Source organism: Amphiura filiformis, chromosome 11 (assembly GCF_039555335.1).
Source record: "Amphiura filiformis chromosome 11, Afil_fr2py, whole genome shotgun sequence".
NCBI classification, from domain to species: domain Eukaryota; kingdom Metazoa; phylum Echinodermata; class Ophiuroidea; order Amphilepidida; family Amphiuridae; genus Amphiura; species Amphiura filiformis.
In genome coordinates, this window is record NC_092638.1 from 10,131,838 (window position 1) to 10,152,356 (window position 20,519).

The 20,519-nt window shown below is 36.0% G+C and overlaps 1 protein-coding gene across 1 annotated transcript; it reads left to right on the plus strand.

Annotated features, from left to right (window-relative positions):
- Positions 1 to 460: 460 nt before the first annotated feature.
- Positions 461 to 19,972, plus strand: LOC140164336 (uncharacterized). Its single transcript, XM_072187611.1, has 6 exons — positions 461 to 610; positions 747 to 821; positions 1,847 to 2,111; positions 9,982 to 10,116; positions 11,709 to 11,808; positions 13,116 to 19,972. Exons 1-6 carry the CDS (start codon positions 584 to 586, stop codon positions 14,536 to 14,538), a joined length of 2,025 nt encoding a protein of 674 aa, XP_072043712.1. The 5' UTR covers positions 461 to 583; the 3' UTR covers positions 14,539 to 19,972.
- Positions 19,973 to 20,519: the final 547 nt, after the last annotated feature.

Consider the following 20,519-nt stretch of genomic DNA (forward strand, 5'->3'; position numbering starts at 1 on the left):
GTGTTTGTGTTCACTCAGTCAGAGTGCTGTTGATTGAAATGCTGCTATGCAAGATGGCTAGCTCACAAGATTAATTTGTGTGCTTTTTGTGTATACAAATGTGACAAACCGAATAACAACACGTCATAGAATGTGCATAAAAATAAAGCTAGAAAATCATTGATGATTGTTCCATCTGATTTTCAAGCAACATTAATCATCAGTGGTGTAGGTAGGAGTTGTGGTGCATAATGGCCCCTCCCCAATTCTTGAAACAATTGTGCGGGAAAATATGCACAAGTAGGGCCTATCACTTATTAATTTTGGTTTTAAATTGATCTTTCAAATGATTTTGTGCTGAAATGCTCATTAAGCGCGAATGTTTTTTTGACTTGAATATGTCGCAGAATCTCTTTCATCCCTGGATTGTCACTGGTAATCTTGCATAATATTTTGTTCTTCTTATTTAATAATAGATGGCCTCTTTCATCGTCTATTGGTACATGCAGCACGTTGGTCCCAAGACGTTAGTGGAATAAACCCAACACTGCACTATCGCTATGGCAACTTCTGTTACGACAAGTTACACAATTTCCAGCTGACGATGCAAACTACAAACCCATGTGTAAAAGTAAGTATTACTGTAGTACACCAGCATACAGGCCTATACATCCCTTGAAAGTGGCACTGCTTATTTCTCCCCCGCCCCCACCCGGCCCATATGTGACTGACACTGATTTTTTTTCATGTTCATGTTTATATTTCAGGTGACGGTGGGCAAGATTCCTGCCCTCGGAGATACAGAAAGTGATGCTTCACCAGATGCCAAGGCATGTGGATCTGTAAGTAGTAGTAGAGTAGTGGAATAGAATGTGGTACTCCTGAAAGTTATGATCCCATCCAAAGTAATGGAAGTTATGGATTAAAAGGAGCGGTGATTATTGAATTTTGAATAATTCAGTGAAACCTCTGCTGAGATATTGTATTCACATTTTCAAGGCCATTGAGCATTTCGGCTTGCAGGGGGTAATAATTGGTGATTACAACAAACATGAGTATAAAGCCCTGAAAATATATGATATGAATGTATCTAATATTGTATGTTAAAGCCTAAACGTACGATCTTTTTAAATTTTTAGATTTTTCTTTTTTTCTTCCAAAATGATAATATGCAATCATTATGAAAGCTCATACATTTGGATGTGAAAACATTGGGAATTTGCAAAAAACAACATCATAAACTTCACCTCTATCACTCGAAACTTCTCGCACTATTTGGATTAGGACAGCGAGTGCGGCCTCAGAGCTAGTAGTCTCCTACGCGGCCAGTTTGGTTACGCTCCCTCCACATGTGGAGGGAGCATAACCAAACTAGATTTGTAGGAGACTATGGTTTGCGATCGTGGCCGACATAAAATCATAATCTAAAAAATTATGATTTTATGTCGGACCAACAGAAAATCATCCTGTTTTAATACAAATAGGGCGAATTTGACAGTTTGCTCATAGATTTAAGTTAGAACATGTGTAAGTATTACAAATATGCCAAAAAAGCGGGCTTGAAAAAAGTAAAGGTAAATTCTGAAAAAAGATCGTACATTAAGGCTTTAATTTATTAAAGGTCCCCTGAAGACGAAAACATTCGGTCTATAAAACTTTTTCAAATATTTAGTTTTTTCTTAATATCTCAAAAACAGTTTTGATGAAGTTAGGTCCTTCTTCCACTCAGGTATTCAATTCTTTATGTGCGTGTGCTATCAACTGTTTACAGCCATACAAGCTTTCTTTAAAGTGCATGTTTTGAGATACACCTTCAGATTAACCAGCATTATGTAAGTTCAGAGCATTCTTTTATTTACTTCCTCAGGTGAAAACATTTCTTGTTAATGCTCTCAATAAACTCACCAAAACTTGGATTCGTGGGATTAAATGCAAGTTTTCCATAGCCTGCCCTTGTAATGACGTGCATGCTCCATCAGAAGTCTCCAGATGTTACCATCTGCTTCCACTAAAAGACTGTCTCAAGGAGGAACAGATCCTATGCAATAAGACACAGCAGTTGGTCAATACAGAATTCTGTAGGATGTGGTTTCAAGGACTAGAAACAAAGCATAATGAGCCCACAAAACAAGGTAAACACTTATTAATTGTGCATGGTTCATATGGAAGAACTTCAAAATTGTCATAAGAATTGATCCAGCAGACAACATAAAAAAAAAAAAAAACTTAATGTACGATTTCCTTCAAATTTTAAATTTGTCATTATATACTCAAAATGCTGAAATAATACTAGTAATAATGATCGGGAATGGTTTCTGTCCATTTTGAGCTGAAATAACCAGATAACGTGAAAGAAACACTGCTTGTTATTTTGGCCGTTTAACATGCAGTTCTATGGGCGGACATAAAGTCATAATTTCTTGAATTATGACTTTTTGTTGAACTTTGCTCTGTTTACATACAAACACAACAAATTTGGCTGATTCCATTTAGGTGCAAGTTGTGACATGTGTAAACATTACAAATATGCCAAAAAATCAGGTTTGAAAAAATTAACCAAATTCATATTATAAGATCGTACATTATGACTTTAATGGTGGCGTTAAGGTCATTGGAAGTCATTTGGTAAAATTTTAAATTTGTCATTATATACTCAAAATGCTGAAATAATACTAGTAATAATGATCGGGAATGGTTTCTGTCCATTTTGAGCTGAAATAACCAGATAACGTGAAAGAAACACTGCTTGTTATTTTGGCCGTTTAACACGCAGTTCTATGGGCGGACATAAAGTCATAATTTCTTGAATTATGACTTTATGTCGAACTTTGCTCTGTTTACATACAAACACAACAAATTTGGCTGATTCCATTTAGGTGCAAGTTGTGACATGTGTAAACATTACAAATATGACAAAAAATCAGGTTTGAAAAAAATTAACCAAATTCATATTATAAGATCGTACATTATGACTTTAATGGTGGCGTTAAGGTCATTGGAAGTCATTTGGTAAAATAGGATGAAATGAAAACAGAATGGTCACATGATTAATTCAAGTTAGTGGCCTGTCATGGGTCAGTTGATAAGGCCAAAAAAAAAAAATGTTGTGTTGCCCTCCTTATCTGTCATTTTCTCTGTTAAATGACATTTTTTTTTTTTTTATTTCTACTTTCTTACTTTGATCATGAATCCTGAACAAACAAATAACACATATTATTATCAATGTATAAAATCAACCATAATTGCAATATGATCTGCATCAGTGCCAAAATGTACTAATAAATGTACTAAATAACTAATAATTAAGTTACCTTATGCCTTTTTAAAATCTTTAAATAGTAAACTAAGAATTAATTGTGAAGGGTCTTAATATTAATATTTACATTAATAAAATATTCAACATTGGGTAGAAAATACAGCCAATATTATGCATATGCCTCTCTTCACTCATGTTACTGTGAAATAGTAGGTATCAAATGGTTGAGTTGGTAAAAAAATATTTAAAAAATCCGGCCGGCTTTACTACCAGATTTTAGGCTTGGGAGGGCAACAACACAATTTTTTTTTTGGCCTAAAGTACTAACCTGCTTCAAAAAGAACTTTATTGGGACAATATTCATGCGAAGTTTGAGAACATTTCGTATTTGACTCTTATTTTGGCACATTTGGTGAATTTTGGTGTTAAAAAGTTTCAAATAGAAGATATTCTGGGCAATTATACCTTTTTGAAATGACTGACTGGACTGGCTAGTGTAAAAAAACCCTAAAACAATCCTGGGTGTATGATAAACTAGACCAGATAGCTTCACATCTTCAACATGTTGGGCTATCCAAAGTGCATGAACAAGATCAATATTGAACTATATGGAACATAGTGCTGTTCATGCAGGTGCATAACCAGTGTGGTCATTAGGCGTGATCAAATTCCATTCAAGGCAGTTAAGCTATAGTGCTCTGGTGCCCTGTATCATTACTTCTCATGCACCACTCAACCACACCATATGGAAAGGATTGGCTTCAAAATGATTCTCTTATTAATACATCTATGCACAGTTTCCATCTCGATACATCTGAGCACCCAATTTTGTCCAAGAGGTTCCAAGCAAGCAGTGAATTGTCTCTACACAGTCTTTGTTTACTCTACACAGTTGAGTGCATAGCATCATAAGAGCTCTGCAAGCTTCTAGCTGGTGACTAGTGGAAAATATGTCATCTGTGATTGGTTTTGTCAAAACCCCGAATGTTCCCTTCATCCAATCAGACATTTTTTTATATCGAACACTTCCCCTAAAAACACTTTCTCATTACGTCAACAGATAAGCGAATGTGGTAAATCTGTTGAAAACGACCAATTTTTGACCAAAGTGTAGGTTTTAAAAGTCAAAACCGCAAGTGATCCTTGCCATATTTTTCAGATTTTATGTCATTAAAATGACCAATTCTATTTAAATGACAAATCGTGGGCGAAAAATGACTAGTTTTGCCTGTTTTGTCATACGGTTGTAAATTCAATGAACAATTTGGCTTACAAATTGATATGGATCAGAAAAACGGGAACCACCACAAAGAGGGGTGGCAGCTGTTGGCCTCGTCGCATTTACCTCAAAAGTCCCCCAACGCATCATGATTTACTTACTATACATAAAATCATAACACATGTTCCTGGTGGAGGGAGTTACCAAAACCATAAGATCAGCGACCTTCGGCAGCTTGCAATATTTTTACGGGGATGAGATAATGTCGAGAAAAGTTTACTGAAGACCTAATCTGTTTTGTTTTTTTTCATCTGGTATTTTTACTGTTCTTTATGGTCGTGGAGCGACTTCACCAGGTTTGCAAAATTGCAACATTATTTTTCAATGCTCATTCCTGGCGGTAAAGGTATACCCTTTTTTTCAAAATGCTATGATCCTGCTTCGTGCATATAGTTATAATTGCTAATCGCCCTCAAACTCTGCCCTCGAGTGTGTGATCGTCTGGGGCTTAGATAGCCGAGATTTGATGACAATGATTTGATGCTACGCAAACACAAATATTACATTTTTTTTTGCATAGCAAAATAACTGCTATGCATAATTTGGAAACTGCTATACAAACATGTGTTTTGCATAGCACAAACAGCTATGCAAAAAAATTGACTGAATTCGAACCCTGCACAGCTATATGGTTTTTCACCATATAACAGTAACAGAAAGAAAAGTGCAAATGTTTTTCACTTTTTCTGCACAAATGTTTTGGCAAAAAATGATGTCACAGACATAAACATCAATATCCTAATTTGCATATAGCCGCCATTCCTCCAGCTGGCGTGTCCTGTGATTGGTCCTTTAGCTGTGTAGGTTTATAGCTATATCTATGATTCCAGATAAAGGTGAAGCAGGGTCAAACATGGGCTGCTTTCACAAAGTTAGTTTTCATTCTTTCAGTTCAGATTCTTCCTAAAAAGATATCCCATGGGGAGAATCTGCCCCTGTCACCCCTGGTTATTTTCTTAACATTGCTGTAGCCTAGTCAACTTTCCTAACATAGCTGTAGCCCTAGCCAAGTCAACTTTCCTAACATAGCTGTAGCCTAGTCAACCTTTGTAATGGAGCTGTAGCCTAGTCAACTTTCCCAACAAATTAATACCGAAAATTGGTTTGCAAGAATGGATTCTGTAACACTAATAAAGCCATGACAAGACATTTTGTTTGATGTGATTAAGCGCATAATATTCCAAGCGATAACACCAGTGTTGTAGTCGAGTCCTCGTCATCCGAGTCCGAGTCCTTGGTGTCCGAGTCCGAGTCCTTGCCAATTTCTGATGTCCGAGTCCGAGTCCGAGTCCTCAATGTTCGAGTCCGAGTCCGAGTCCGAGTCCTTATGTATCAAATTCAACCCCCGGGATTTTCACCAATACTTTATCAACGTATAGCCTATACTTAACCAGAATTTTAGTTCTATATTATTTTCTTGTAAATACATAATTTGCTAGTCCCACCTAGCATGCCTAGTATTGTTTTGGGACTGTGCAATAATTATGCTGAGCCCGGGGAGGGGTGAAATTGCCAAAAATGCTTATCCCTTCTCGGCCTGCCAAAAATCATCCCCCCCTCCCGACCTGCCAAAAATCTTTGCACCCCTTTACACATGCCATTTTTTGGGGGGATCCCAATTTACAAACCTTAAATGGTTTAGATAATTATGTTTCGAGTGCAGCGAGCAGGGAAATCTGTATTATGTAAGCGTTTCCGTACTGTTTTCTAAGCCTTTTTAGAGCGTTTTATTTGAAAAGTGCCCCATATGTGCCAAAAATTGCTTGTTCCCCCAGTGTCAAAAATTGCTTCCACCCTCCCTTTCGATCGGTCAAAATTTTTTACCCTTAGGTAGCATACCTTGGAAACAGAGTATAATCACAGACTCACAGTAACTTATTAGGCTTGTGTTTTAGAGAGGCAAAAGATGCAGTCAGGGGTCCTTTTTCAGGCTCTCCGGCAGTCCCTTAACACATTTGCATCATGCTCTAGTTCATTGAGCCTAACACTCTGAAAATTGTAGGTCTTTAGCTCAAATTTGGAAATATTTTGAATTTGTTAGCTCCAAAGCCTATAATTTGGCCCAACTAATTAGACCTCCACAAAAATGCTAACATTTTGCACCAAAATCAGTTCTTATATAGTTCCCAAAGTTCGGCGCCGCACACCCCTACCAAAATTTAACTTGAGTGCCCCTGAGTATTATTATTATTCATGTACATTCTAGACTTGCGTCTAACAAAGCAGTCATGTCAAAACAAACGAATATGATTAAAATCTATTTAACCAATTAAAGATATATCTGAAACAATCTTGCTTTTTGATTGTAGGCCTACTTTTATTTACAAACTGAATTTATTTGCATGTAAAACTACTTAAATTAATCATGTGATGTGATCATTGATCAAGCCTTTAAGAAGTTTACAATGAACAAAAATAAAAGACCTAAAAAGACCCTTTTTTGCCGGACTCGAGGAGGACTCGAAGCCGAGTCCTTGGGGTCCGAGTCCGAGTCCGAGTCCAAGTCCTTAGCTTCCGAGTCCAAGTCCGAGTCCGAGTCCTTGAAAAAAGGACTCGAACTCGAGTCCGAGTCCGAGTCCCGAGTCCTCCAACACTGGATAACACATGATAGAACTACAAGCACCAGCAATGGCTGTAAAAGAGTGCTTACCATTCAGAATCACAAGGTGCACTAGCAAGATTCCACTTTTGATAAACATGATCAGGACATACTGTTTGGAATGTCAGAAAGACTGTTATGAGGGTGTACATCTGTTATTTGCTGCTAGGGAAGCTGTTCAGGAAACTTTGGGATTTAGTTATTTTGAGTTAGTGTTTGGACACACAGTACGCGGGCCCTTAAAGTTGTTGAAAGAAAATTGGCTCAATGAGAAATCAGATATCAATTTATTGGATTATGTCTCCAATTTTAAGCATAGGCCTAACAGAGCAACTGATATCGCCAAAGAAAACTTGAAACAGGGTCAGGCTAAAATGAAACAATGGTATGATAAACATGCTAAAGAAAGAGTGTTCAAACCAGGTGACAAAATTTTAGTACCTTTTCCAATTCCAGGACACCCATTGCAAGCCAGATATCATGGCCCATGTGAGGCAGAGTCAAAAGTGGGTGAAGTAGATTATATTATCAAGACTCCTGGTAGATGTAAGAGCAGGCAGTTATGCCACATAAATATGCTCAAAGAGCATGTTGAAAGAAGTGACAGTGGCAATTCGAAACCTGTCTGTATAGTGAATAATGCTGATGTAGACAAAATTGCCAATGTAGACAATAGTAAAGATGACAATTCAAAGTCACATTTGACCAGGATAATGAGCTGGAGCACCAAGAGTATCATGTAAAATTGAACAATTCTGATGTGCTTACTAACTTAGACCAAACATTAGGTCATCTTTCTCAAATTTGATTCACAAATATTTCCTGATACGCCAAGTAGAATAAATGCTGCATTTCATGATGTAGATGTTGGTGATACAAACAGCATCCTTACAGAGTCAATCCTCTGAAGATGAGATCAATTATATGCTAGATAATGATATCATAGAACCAAGTAGTATTGAATGGAGTTCACCATGTATCCTTGTTCCCAAGCCTGGTGGTTCATATGATTAAGTAGCAGATATGAGAGCTGCAAATGTTCATTCAAAGACTCCTATCCTATGCAAGAATTGATGATTACATAGACAAAATTGGGAATGCAAAATTTGTTAGCAAATTTGATCTTTTGAAAGGGTACTGGCAGGTTCCACTCACAGAGTGTGCCAAAGAGATTTCTGCTTTTTGTACACCATTTGGTCTTTACCAATACAAAGTCATGCCATGTGGTTTGAAAAATGCACCTGAAACCTTTCAGAGAATGGTAAATCAAATTGTGGCAGACATAGAGGGCTGTGAAGCGTATACATGTAGATGATTTGATTGTTTGCTATCAAACTTGGGAACAACACATGGAACAACTAATACTCTATCAATTGTTTAAAAGAAGCTGTCTGAGGTACAATTGACAGTATATCTGGTAAAAAGTGAGTTTTGCCATGCCATAGTCACACACTTGGGATTTGTTGTCGGTCAAGGTCAGGTTAAACCTATCAAAACCAAAGTTGAAGTAATTGAGCAATACCCCACACCTGTAAACAAGAGGGCACTCATGAGATTTCTAGGAATGGTAGGCTATTACAGAAAGTTGTGTCCAAACTTTTCAGAGATAGCAAGTCCTTTGATTTGTTGAAGAAGGACGCCAAATTCATCTGGTCAGAGCAATGTGAAAATGCTTTGCATAAAGTCAAATTAATACGCATGAGTTCACCAGTACTTACTGCACCTGATTTTCAGAAGCAGTTCAAGTTGACTGTTGATGCCAGTGACATAGGCTGTGGAGGTGTTGTGATGCAAGAGGGTGAAGATCAAATAGATCACCCTATGTTACTTTTCAAGGAAGTTCAACAAGCACCAAAGAAATTACTCCACAATTGAAAAGGAGTGTCTGGCATTGCTATTAGCATTGCTACATTTTGATGTGTATTTGGGTACCACAGTATATACCCTGTGCTTCTATTCACAGATCACAATCTCCTCACCTTCATCAACAGGATGAAGAACAAAAACCAAAGACTGGTGAGGTGGAGATTGACCTTGCAAGAGTACAATCTGGACATCAAACATAATTTCATAAACCAGATTAAAAAAATACTGAATGTCACTCATGCCGACACACGCAAGCGGTTCTTTGCTTGAGGTTTTTTTTTTTATAATGTCTATCCTTGTTTAGGGGCAACTTTCAAACCAATTTCTCGCTTGGGGTGTTTTTATTCGAGTAAAATCCTCCTTTAGGGTTAGTTCGACAATTTTTTGATATCCTTGCTTAGGGTCATTTTTCATGCAGTTGCTTACAACTTTTATACATGAGTGCCCCCGGGCAAAAACCCTTCCCGACAGTTACTAGTAGTATTATTTCAGCATTTTGAGTATAGAACAACAAATTTAAAATTTTAAGGAAATCATACATTATGGCTTTAAGGTATGTTTCAGGTCAATGGTCACAGATGAAAGGTCATTTTACAAAATTGTTGCATCCCCTGATGAAATGGATTTTGATGCAACTGCAGTGGCATAAACCTCGATTGCAGGTTTCACAGAGGTGCTCAGGACTTTAGGGGTCAATGGTCACCTATTGGGGGCATTTGTCATTGTAGCACAAGTGAGTTCTTTATGCATTTTATAGGTCAAACATATTGTTAGAAAAAAATAGAGAACAGCCAAAATACAGAACATGCAATCAAGTGACATTTGTGATACATGCATCACCTTGTTTCATATCCAGCATAATGTCCTTGTGCATAATGCAGCAATAACAGGTTTGCAAAATCATGTTGGACCCTTGTCCAAATTTTTTTATCATGATTCCTTAGAATACAGATGCTCAGATAGATGAACAGAAATAATCACATTGTGTGTTTTGTTATGCAGAAGACCAAGCCAGCAGCAGTACTCAACTCTTGCCTGCCACACCCACCACTAATGTAGCTGGAAATCAAATCCATGTTACTGGAGATTTAAACCAATTCCTGGGACCTGTGACTATTCAATCAAGCTGTCAAAGTGGTAAGTTCATGTGTATAAACACCCAAAGAAAACATATGCAAGAAGGTCATATCTGCCAAGATTATGTTGTTGACATGATGAGTACTCGTCATTGGAATCAATGATAGGTGGTTCAACTATATGGCAACACTTACCTTCAAAGGATTGAAAGGAATGGCTCCTGGTTACCTTTCCTCTCAGTTCACTTCTATGTACGATATGCACTCAACTTTGCTCTTTTGAGCCACCATATAATATTTATGCAGGTAAAAGAACTTTTCATTCATGTGCTACTAAATTGTGGAATTGCCTTCCAAATGATAGTAGATGTAAGTTTAAGTCAATGAGTATTGCTCAGTTTAAGCAGTTGATTTTGATGATTATCATTAATAAAAACACTGTAAACTACCAATATCACACTGTATAAATGTCAATAATTTCATTAGGAATTAGTCACATGTACAAAAAAAAATTACATGTTCATTTTGCATGAGTGCTTGAAAGGGATGACATTTTATGTTATACGTAAGTTTGAAAGAATTTGATTTTCCAAATATATCAGGTCACCTTCCTTTAATAATAGATGTGATAGGAGTTTTAATGACCTCTGCAGCATCTTTCAGAAAACAAGCCCGTAAGCCATCTAAGCCAGTGCTTTTATCGATGTTAAGATTTGTTAGCTTCAGAATCAGCAGGCAATTTTGAAAGGACACTCTCAAGATAGAGGTTATCCGTGTTCTGTATGCTGCATATCCTATCAGCGACTGCTATACCGTGTTTAGGACTTTCAAAAGAAGTACCTGCATGTGCAACCATGACTGTTTCAAAATAACCCGCCAAAGTCATGCAGGTAACTCAGAGGTCGTGCATTGAATTGGTTTGAATGAAGAATACTACAGGCACCAGCGCCTTTTGTTAGAAGTCACACATGAGTGAAGTGGATAACCTCTATTGTTGATAAACTGCGAATGCCTTTCAGGCCTGTAACAGGAACCAACAATAAAAGGTTTGCATCTCGTAGCAAAATCTCAGTCCAAATAGCTTCCATTTTGGGAATGTCTAAATCAGGCCTGGGATTAAATGCCAAATCAGAATGAATGTAGATGCAGGTACCGCCGCCATTTTTGTTACGGTCCTTATGGATAACAGAGAAATTAGGAATGTTGATTTCATTATCGGTGACTGAATCATCCAGCCATGTTTCACAGACAGTAATTATTTTGGCTCTAGTATTGGATGCAATCAATTTCAATTCACTCATTTTGGGACAAACAGAACGGGCATTGAGATTGATAATGTGAATACCCTTCTTAGAAAAGGTTTTTAAAACATCGTCAGAGTCAATATTGTTTATTTTAATATTGTTTATTTTACAGTTTCTATCATCTTTCCTTGTGGAGATGATAACTGCCTGGACATGCTCTGGCCGTGCTTGGTACAATCTTGAAAAAAGGTACAATGCAGTCTTGGGTTCGAGTCCAGTAGAGATATAATAATTTGGTGCGTGGTCAATAGATGAAATATCGCTGTGCCCCTAACTGGTGGGAACACATTTTATGCATCACACATAATTTATTAATTTGCTTCTTATTTCTATTATTATTTATATATAGATCAAGGGAGTTCACAATATGTTTCTGCAAATGGTAGAAGTGATGCAAATTGGCCAAGTACTGCCAGCAGCTCTATGTGTAGTATTGATGGAAACTCAAGGTAAGTATTACAAGTCATATGGAAGCATAGCTAATTGATTAATTAAGGAGGATCAGCATGTCCAGCATATTGTGCCAATCAGTCAAAACGGTTTGTCATGTTATTGCTCAAACTAATAAGAAAAATAGTTCAATTTGCAATTTTGTTTTAACTATTTCAATATTATTTGGAGAATAAAGGTATTTTTTAGCCACAGTTGTGCATCTATTGCCTTCTCGGGTCCAGGGGCAGCGCCCTGAAGCTCCTGGATTTTAAGGTTTTTAAAGGCCCAGATTGAGTATTTTTACTCCTTTCTTGTTCAAGATTTATGTGAAAAAATTATTAAAATTATTGTGCGGCACTGCGACTGACTCCAAGCGCTACAAGTGGCGTGCGCGCCGCCAGTTGAGAGAGCCTGGTCTATTGTCTCATATAAACAGGTGACATCATTATTTTAAGGGGCTACTACACCCCTCGGCCAATTTTGTGCCTATTTTTGCATTTTTCTCAAAAATTGTAGCGCATTGGTGACAGGTAAGATATAGGGCAAAGACTACAATTACTGCACTGAAAATTCAGTAACTCATGAAGGCAAGCAGTTATTGATTTATTAATCAAGTATTGGTTTTCCCTCATTTTTGACTGTAACCCCATAACTGTTGTCTGTGCTGAAATAAAATTTCCAGTGCAGTAGTTGTAGTCCTTGCCCTATAATATACATATCTTACTTGTCACCAATGCACTATAATTTTGAGAAAAATACAAAATAGGCACAAAATTGGGCAGGGGTGTAGTACCCCTTAAATAGAACAATGAGACAAAACCGAGTTGTTTTATGCCAAAAATAATGTCGCCCATGATATGAGACGATAATTGCACAACAGCGTCTAAAAACAATACCTTAAAACAATACCATTCCATAATGGCGTATAGTGATTTTGGGTCATTTTTTAAACAATTGGTGTGTTTTTAATGATCTGTTTCATTTTGCTAAGTGTCAGCAGCCAAAATTAGCTAGTTAATTAATAATTAATCAATTGAATTTGGCGTATCATAAAGTAAAATTTTGTGTTGTCCATAGTGGCATATTGACCATACACCAATTTTTTATGACATGTCACATGGCTAAGAACCAATGAGATAACATGTAAAAACGCATGATCAACAGGATTATGTAAATAAACATAATTTTCCACCGGGCTCTTTCTTCTTTTTTTTTTGGCGATGGTAAACATGGTGAAAAATTATGTTTAAATTTATTTCATTATTATTATTATTATTATTATTATTATTATTATTATTATTGTCATTATTATTTTTATTATTAGATGCGTGATGGTCACTGTGAGCTACGATCAAAAACCTAGTGGTACAGAAGAAGCATGTAAAGCAGTTCTAGCATTGCATAATGGACAGCAGAGTGGAAATGTCAAGTTGATCAACTGTACTCGAGGAGAAATAAAAGAATCCTTTGACAATAAACTGTATGATCAAATGTTGGATCAAAAATATGGCCTGACACAATCTGACAGTGATTTTACAATCAACGGTACGTGTCTTTGCAAAACGAGACAGATAAACATTTGTCCAGGTAACAAAGGTTTAATAAATTACTGTGCACATGCGCGAAAGAAAGTAGACAAGAGTGTACTAGAAGTTACAAAAACTGATGAATTGTGTAAAATTGCATCAGATGATAGAAAGAAGGAACTTCCAAATGATGTACCACATTGTTTTCAAGAAGAAGATACACTAGGCCTTGAGGGACTTTGTCGAGAATTTAAGAAATACAAGGATGGTGATAATTTGACAAAGAGAATTCTGGACGAAATGCGACCATATGTGTCTGCATTTGCCAATACCAATGGCGGCCGTTGTTTTATTGGTGTTTATGATAACAACAAAGGTGTTGGTATTATTCATGGTCAGGAAATTCAGTGTATAGCAAAAGATGCTTTCATGTATCAGGAGTTTGTAAGACGACTGGAAGGCAAAATGAAAGAAATGATATGGCTTCAGAGAGGTAGAAAGCTTGCAAGAGATGAAATACTGAAGGGGCAACACTGGGATGTAGAGTTGTACCAAGCACAACCACCTGCTGGAATGTCTGATGGTCAGAGTAAGCCAAATATGAAGAGAAAAGCCAGCATGGAGAGTGGTGCCAACAAGAAGCAGCAATCGGTAGCAAATTCTAAACCACAAAAGGAGGCTAAGATGAGTGCAGAAGCAAGTTGTGAAGATCACAGCCACAATGTGGATGCAGTAAATATGTTGATTGAGCAAATGGATATACAGGCACCAGAAAGTGACGCAACATTTAGTTCAGCATGTAATGCTTCATCTCCAGCCCCTAATTGCAGTCTCCAATCAGATAGCATGGAGGAAACAGGTCGAGGTGATCCTGATGTACATCACAATGGAAATGCAGCTGCAGGAGACGCTACATCAAAATGTGGTGATCAACACTTATCCAAGAAGGGAAAAAAGAAACAAGGTTGCAGACAAAATAATCATCCTTCAGGTGCAAGGCCAAAACAACTGCCTACAACAAGCACAAATGCAGAAGCAAAAGGCACAGATGTGAATGAGAAAGTACTCATTATTATCACAATCCCTAGACTTGTAGAGGGTGTTGTCTTTACCCATCTGCCAGAATGCCCTATCTATGTAGGTGATGGAAACACAAGGATGATGACTGAAACTGAATGGATGGAAATGTGGTTACCAATACTATTTCCAAAGTACCATTGATAATAATCATTCTGTGTCCAAACTGGTTATTGGAAATTACCACTGGGACGTATACCATTGGACCCATATGTGACCTCATGCACCAGAACCTAGTACCCTAATCATTGGGCAATAACTTTTTTCCCACTGTCTTCAGCCATAAAGGGGGATATTGCTTTTATAGTTTTTAGTGTGTTCCCTCTGTGTGTATGTATACATAATGTGGAGGTGTCTGTATGTATGTTCCATTTTGAATAGCATTTTCTATTCTCCTGGTATTTTCTTGCACATTTATCCTATAAAGATTGGTGCAACTTAACTTTCATTTTTTATTATTATGAAGAACTCTGTTGCAAAAGCCCTTACATCCATCTCTGGCTGCAATTGAGTTATTGGCATAAACATAATGTGGGTAAAAATACACATTTTGGTTGTTGTTTGACCTTTATATTACCTTCTGGAGATATCGTATATTTCCCATTTGGGAAATCTTAGGGAATTTCCCGCAAATGAACTTAGAATGAATATAAAATTTTAGGAAAAAATGTTTGATGCATAATAGTAGCCTTGAATGTTCTTTAACTATTAAAATCAAAAGAAACTGTTTTGAGGTCATTATCTTTAAAAAAAAATCATTGTAATTAACAAGAGTTATAGCTTCGGAAATGCTAAAAAATGGCATTTTGCCGGGTTTAAATAAAATTCATAATTAAAAAAGTAAATGATATTTAAATTTTTCTTTTAATTTTGAAAGCATTAGTCAAGTTACATAAAGTAGTGCAAACAAATGGCCTCAAATTTGATTGTAAAGGTGGTTTCTAGAAAAGGGGTAAATAATATTTTTTGCAAATGCCCTTACATCCACAAAAGGCACAATATAAAAGAAATAATGAAATAAATAGGAAGGCTTGAAAATTGTACCAGACTTATTGTTTCTATTCATCAACACTTCATAAACCCAAATAGAATCAAATCAAACAAGTAATACTCGCACAATTAAAAAAAGCTGTTTTTTTAAAAATCAAAGTGGATGTAAGGGCTTTTGCAACAAAACTCTTCATACGTGTCACACAATTTGAAGATCATTTCAAGAAGGTTATCAGAGGTCAAATTAGTAAAGATGATTGGATGTTTCATTTTTTCTTGCACATTATGATGAAATTTGGTGCAATTGATTTACTTCGATATGGGTCACACAATTTGGAGGTAATTTCAAGGCCATTTGAGGTCAAATTAGTAAGATAGTGGGATTTTGACAAGCATTTTGATTTTTTTAACCAATTTATCCTATTGTGATGACATTTGGTGTGAGTAAATTATATCAATATGTTCGACAAAAGGTCATATTAAGGTTGTCCATTCATCTAGAATTTATGTACGAGTGATTTAAGGAATTTATAGTGCTGAGCATCAACTACAACTGAAATACATTGTATCATGACTGACAGAATTAAGAAGTGTACATGTAAAAGCAAAAATCCTAAAAGGGAAACTGTTGAATACATGGCTCCTGTTGGGTTTCTCTACATAAAATCAATTTTGATAATTTAGTTAATAATATGAAGAGTTCATTTGCAAAAGTCAATAAAATACCATTTTCAAACTCTTTTCATAAAAACCACTAACATCTGCCCTATAAATAGCTCAAAATCCAATACAAAGTCATGTTTACTATGTATTGTTTTACACTATAGGAAGTTTTTGATTTCCATGATAGACGGTTCTGCGACGGTAAAGCAGGATGAAGTGCCTGTTTTAAAACAGCAAGATGACACTTTTAAAGTACTTGGTCATTGTATATGTCAAAACCAAATATGCAACATTTGCATAGTAAATATTACAATTTTCAATTATTTGTATACTTTGATTAGGACTGAATATAATGGAGGGATGTTGCATTGCAAATTTTGATTACAACATTTAAATGTGTGTTTTTTTAGTGATTTTTAACCATACCTCAAATATTAGAACTATTACTTTAAAACTAAACTGTATAATCTTCATACATGTATATTGTGTGGCAAATGCATACCATTATGCTTATTATATGAATGTGGGCAAATAAGATACATCACATACTTTTTTAGAGGAAAATGGGATTTTTTCAAGAGAATATTACCATCAATAACAGATTGTCCACGCTGAAGTACAAAGTGATAACGCACGCGTATACAGTGCGTTAACAGTGCGTAGTGCTGCGTCTCTGCTGCAGGTATGCGTGCCTTCAAAGTCGGCATAATGTTTGCATCCGCATCGCTACTTTGTACTTCAGAGTAGACTGACTATAGTAATTTTGCTTGCCAAAACCAGTCAGTTTTTACTTGCTAATATTTCGTCCATCTTGTCGGAGGACTTCATCAGATGTGAGCATCTGATCCACTTTCCTGGGAAACTGGCTTCTGGTTGTGAGTAGTCTTACTTCCAGTCTTCAAATATGTGACTTAGGAAATAAGTGCCTTCCTCTCTATTCATGGTCTTTGTCCCCCTCTTTCTGATCTCTATCGCTTCTCGTACTTCTCTAGACTTTCTGACATGTTCTTTGCCGAGTATCTTGGAGTCCTCCCAATTGACGACATGATTTGCCCTTGCGACATGATCAGATATGGACGACTTTGTTTGTTCCTGCTCGGATGCCCTATGTTCTGAACGTGTGAACTTTTTCTCGTTGGCTTTCTTAACTTCCGCTTCATGTTCTGCAAGCCTAATCCCAAACAAACAAGAGGTTTCGCCAACATAACTGAGATCGCAGTTTTAGCAGCCGATCTCGTAAATACAATTGCCTGTTTTTAGCTTGGAATGGAATTTCTGAATGCGTTTAATGAATTTTCAAAAAGCACAAAGTCGACACCGCTATGAAACCACATCAAACCCTCAAAAAAATCCTGGTCCACCCCAAAGACAAAAGAGACAAGCTAAAAACAGGCAATAGTATTTACGGGATTGGCTGCCAAAACGTGTCAGAAAGTCTAGAGAAGTACGAGAAGTGATGGAGATCAGAAAGAGGGGGACAAAGACCATGAATAGAAAGGAAGGCACTTATTTCCTAAGTCACGTATTTGACCCACTTTTGAAGATTGGAAGTAAGACTACTCACAACCGGAAGCCAGTTTCCCGGGAAAGTGGATCAGATGCTCACATCTGATGAAGTCCTCCGACGAGATGGACGAAATATTAGTAAGTAAAAACTTACTGGTTTTGGCAAGCAAAATTGAAATTACTAATTAATGGTAATATTCTCTTGAAAAAATCCCATTTTTACCTAAATCTTACGAAAAGTATGTGATGTAACTTATTTGCCCACATTCAGTAAGACTACTCACAACCGGAAGCCAGTTGCCCAGGAAATTGGATCAGATGCTCACATCTGATGGAAAAACTTACTGGTTTTGGCAAGCAAAATTACTAATTGATTTGATGTACAAACCTGATGAATCTTTTCACTGAATATTACCAATTTTTACCAATCATTTCTGATTTTAAGCCAAAAAGTTCTGTGATCTACAGTTTTTGACCTGTGGCATTTAAAAAAAGTCAGGTCAGCATAAAATGGATGATTTTGTGGATACAAAATAATGTCATGTAAAATTTAAATTATTAAGTGAACAGACATCGGTCAAACTTGAAATATACTTCCTGAAATTTGATTTTTATATGTATGTTATGTGTAGTTCTAGCCTTCCAGATTTAAGAGTCTTGTTTGGGTTAAGAGTATGCATATACCCAGCTAACACAAATATTTAAATGTTGGGTTTTATAATGGGTATAAACATTTTTTTAAATGTTTATTAAAATAACATATTTCAAAACTTGCTGCAAAATATTCTAACACAATGCTGTTCAAGTGTGAACCAAATATTTTCCAAAAATGTTTGCCAAAAAATATTTTACAATAACATATGTTGTTGTAGTATTTTTAACTATTTTAAAACGTTTTTATGCCCTTATAACCTGACATCTAACTGTCATTAAAACATTTAGCAGCTTTGAACGAGACTAGTAGCACTAGGTGTGGCAATTGTAAATATTAAGTAGATGTATTATACCCGGACATTTTCAATAGGAGTCCCAACACTTGCAGCTGCCATAATAAGACATTCCATGCCTTTACACAGAGTTTTATGAAGCAATATAATTGTTTTTGAATATTTTTTAGAGTAACACGATCATGAAATGACTAACATTTAAATGTACAGTAAAGGATTCCTTTTAAAGCTGCTTGTGAATAACTTTTTGTGTAATTACTGTAATATGAGACATTTTGTGTAAGCTTGTAAAAACATTGCATTTTTGTAAAACAAAATTGGACCAATATTTTAAGTACCACTGCAGCTTAATTGATCACTTTGTGATAGTGATTTGTTATACATTAATACACACCTGTGACATGCTATTGAATCCCCAATAGAGTGTTTAGAAATATTTTGCGAGGTGCAGGCAAAATAGTCACAAAAAATGGGGTTTTTTTTGACCTCTTGAAATGGTGGCCAGAGAAGTTTTTTGGGGGGTGGGGGGAGTAGGCAGGCAATTTTGACAGTGGCCAAATTATTGTAAAAGTTTTTGCAGATGTTTGCACGCTTTTGAACACTTAATTTCTTGGTAAGTGCTTTTCAGAAAGGTTGAGCGGGACAAATTTGTAATTTTGCTCCCTCTGGAAATTTTACCAAGTATTCTACTGATGTAAATATGGTGTGTAAAAGAATCCAATGCATTAACAATTAACCAAAAAATGTGAAGATAGCTATTGGGAGCTTTTGCCCATCAAGAAGGAAGGGAACAAGTACAAACATCCCCTCCTACACCCACCTCATGCCACAGATTCAGGCATTTAGTTATGATTCTGTGAAGCTCACTCCTTACATCCCTACCGAAGTATTGTTGAACACTCCCTAAAGTGGGGTTCATGAGTTATTTTTATGTCCATGTAGGTAATGTAGCAGCACGTAATTTCTTGAACAAATATTTCATCTTCCCAATATAAATGCTTTACAGGAGATGTAAAGTACTTTTTGCAGCTATGTTTAATGACAAACTCAGTGCGTTATTATTATTATTATTTTTATTATTATTATTATTTTTATTATTATACAATAACTGTTTTAAAAATGTTTCTTTTGTCAGTATCCTTTTGCAAGATCTTATGTATGGTGCCTTACCACAATATGAAATAATAGTACTAATGATATTTTTGTTGACTTGTACAGTAATAAACTAACATATTTTATTTGAAAGTAGCTTGTAATAATACTGAAATATCATATACAAATTATGTTAATTACTCAGAAATTGCTTGAAATAAAATGCTTACAGATAATCAAATGCTTCTGTGTTTGGATAAATCCATTCACTCATCCTGAATGACTTGCTTTTGTCATGTGTAAGAAATAATAAGTGTGTAAATGTACTGCTATTTTTGTTACTTTTGTATTTTACAAGTAATTCAAATAAATATTATAATGTGACATGTAGTTTTTGATTCATTGTGTTTTTCTAACTCATTGTGTGAGGTGAGAATTACAGAGTTGTATCTAAAAATTACATAATGTTTTTGAGTATTGTCCACAAACATTCAGGACGTCTAATAGAGGGCCATATCAATTTAAATAAAATTCTGGCCTCCAGGGGGAATTTCCCATAATAATACAATAAACCTGGTAGGTATGAATGGTTGTGGAGTTGATCAAGAGACTTGATCCTCTGTCATCTCAGTATTTTCTTATACTTTTTTTACTTGTAACATGCTGCATCCGTGTAGCTTCTCAGCTGTTATATGGATACAGAAATGTTCTATAATCATGTGGATTTTCTCAAACCGAAATAAACCAGTTATATTGTTAGTAGCACCATTATCCATTATTGTCTATTGCACACTTTGTTCTTATAGCCAATCAAAATAGAGTTGATTGTTTGTTCCAAGAATTTGACTCTTATTCTTGTGAACATCCTTAGCCTGCCCGGAAAATGAGGATTTAATTAGAAAGATAAATATTAATGGTTTTTCTTTC

Coding starts and splice junctions, on each gene's coding strand:
- LOC140164336 (XM_072187611.1), top strand. CDS start 584: ATGCAAACTACAAACCCATGTGTAAAA. Junction 2,112..9,981: donor TAATGAGCCCACAAAACAAG/GTAAACACTTAT, acceptor TTTGTTATGCAG/AAGACCAAGCCAGCAGCAGT. Junction 11,809..13,115: donor AGTATTGATGGAAACTCAAG/GTAAGTATTACA, acceptor TTTTATTATTAG/ATGCGTGATGGTCACTGTGA.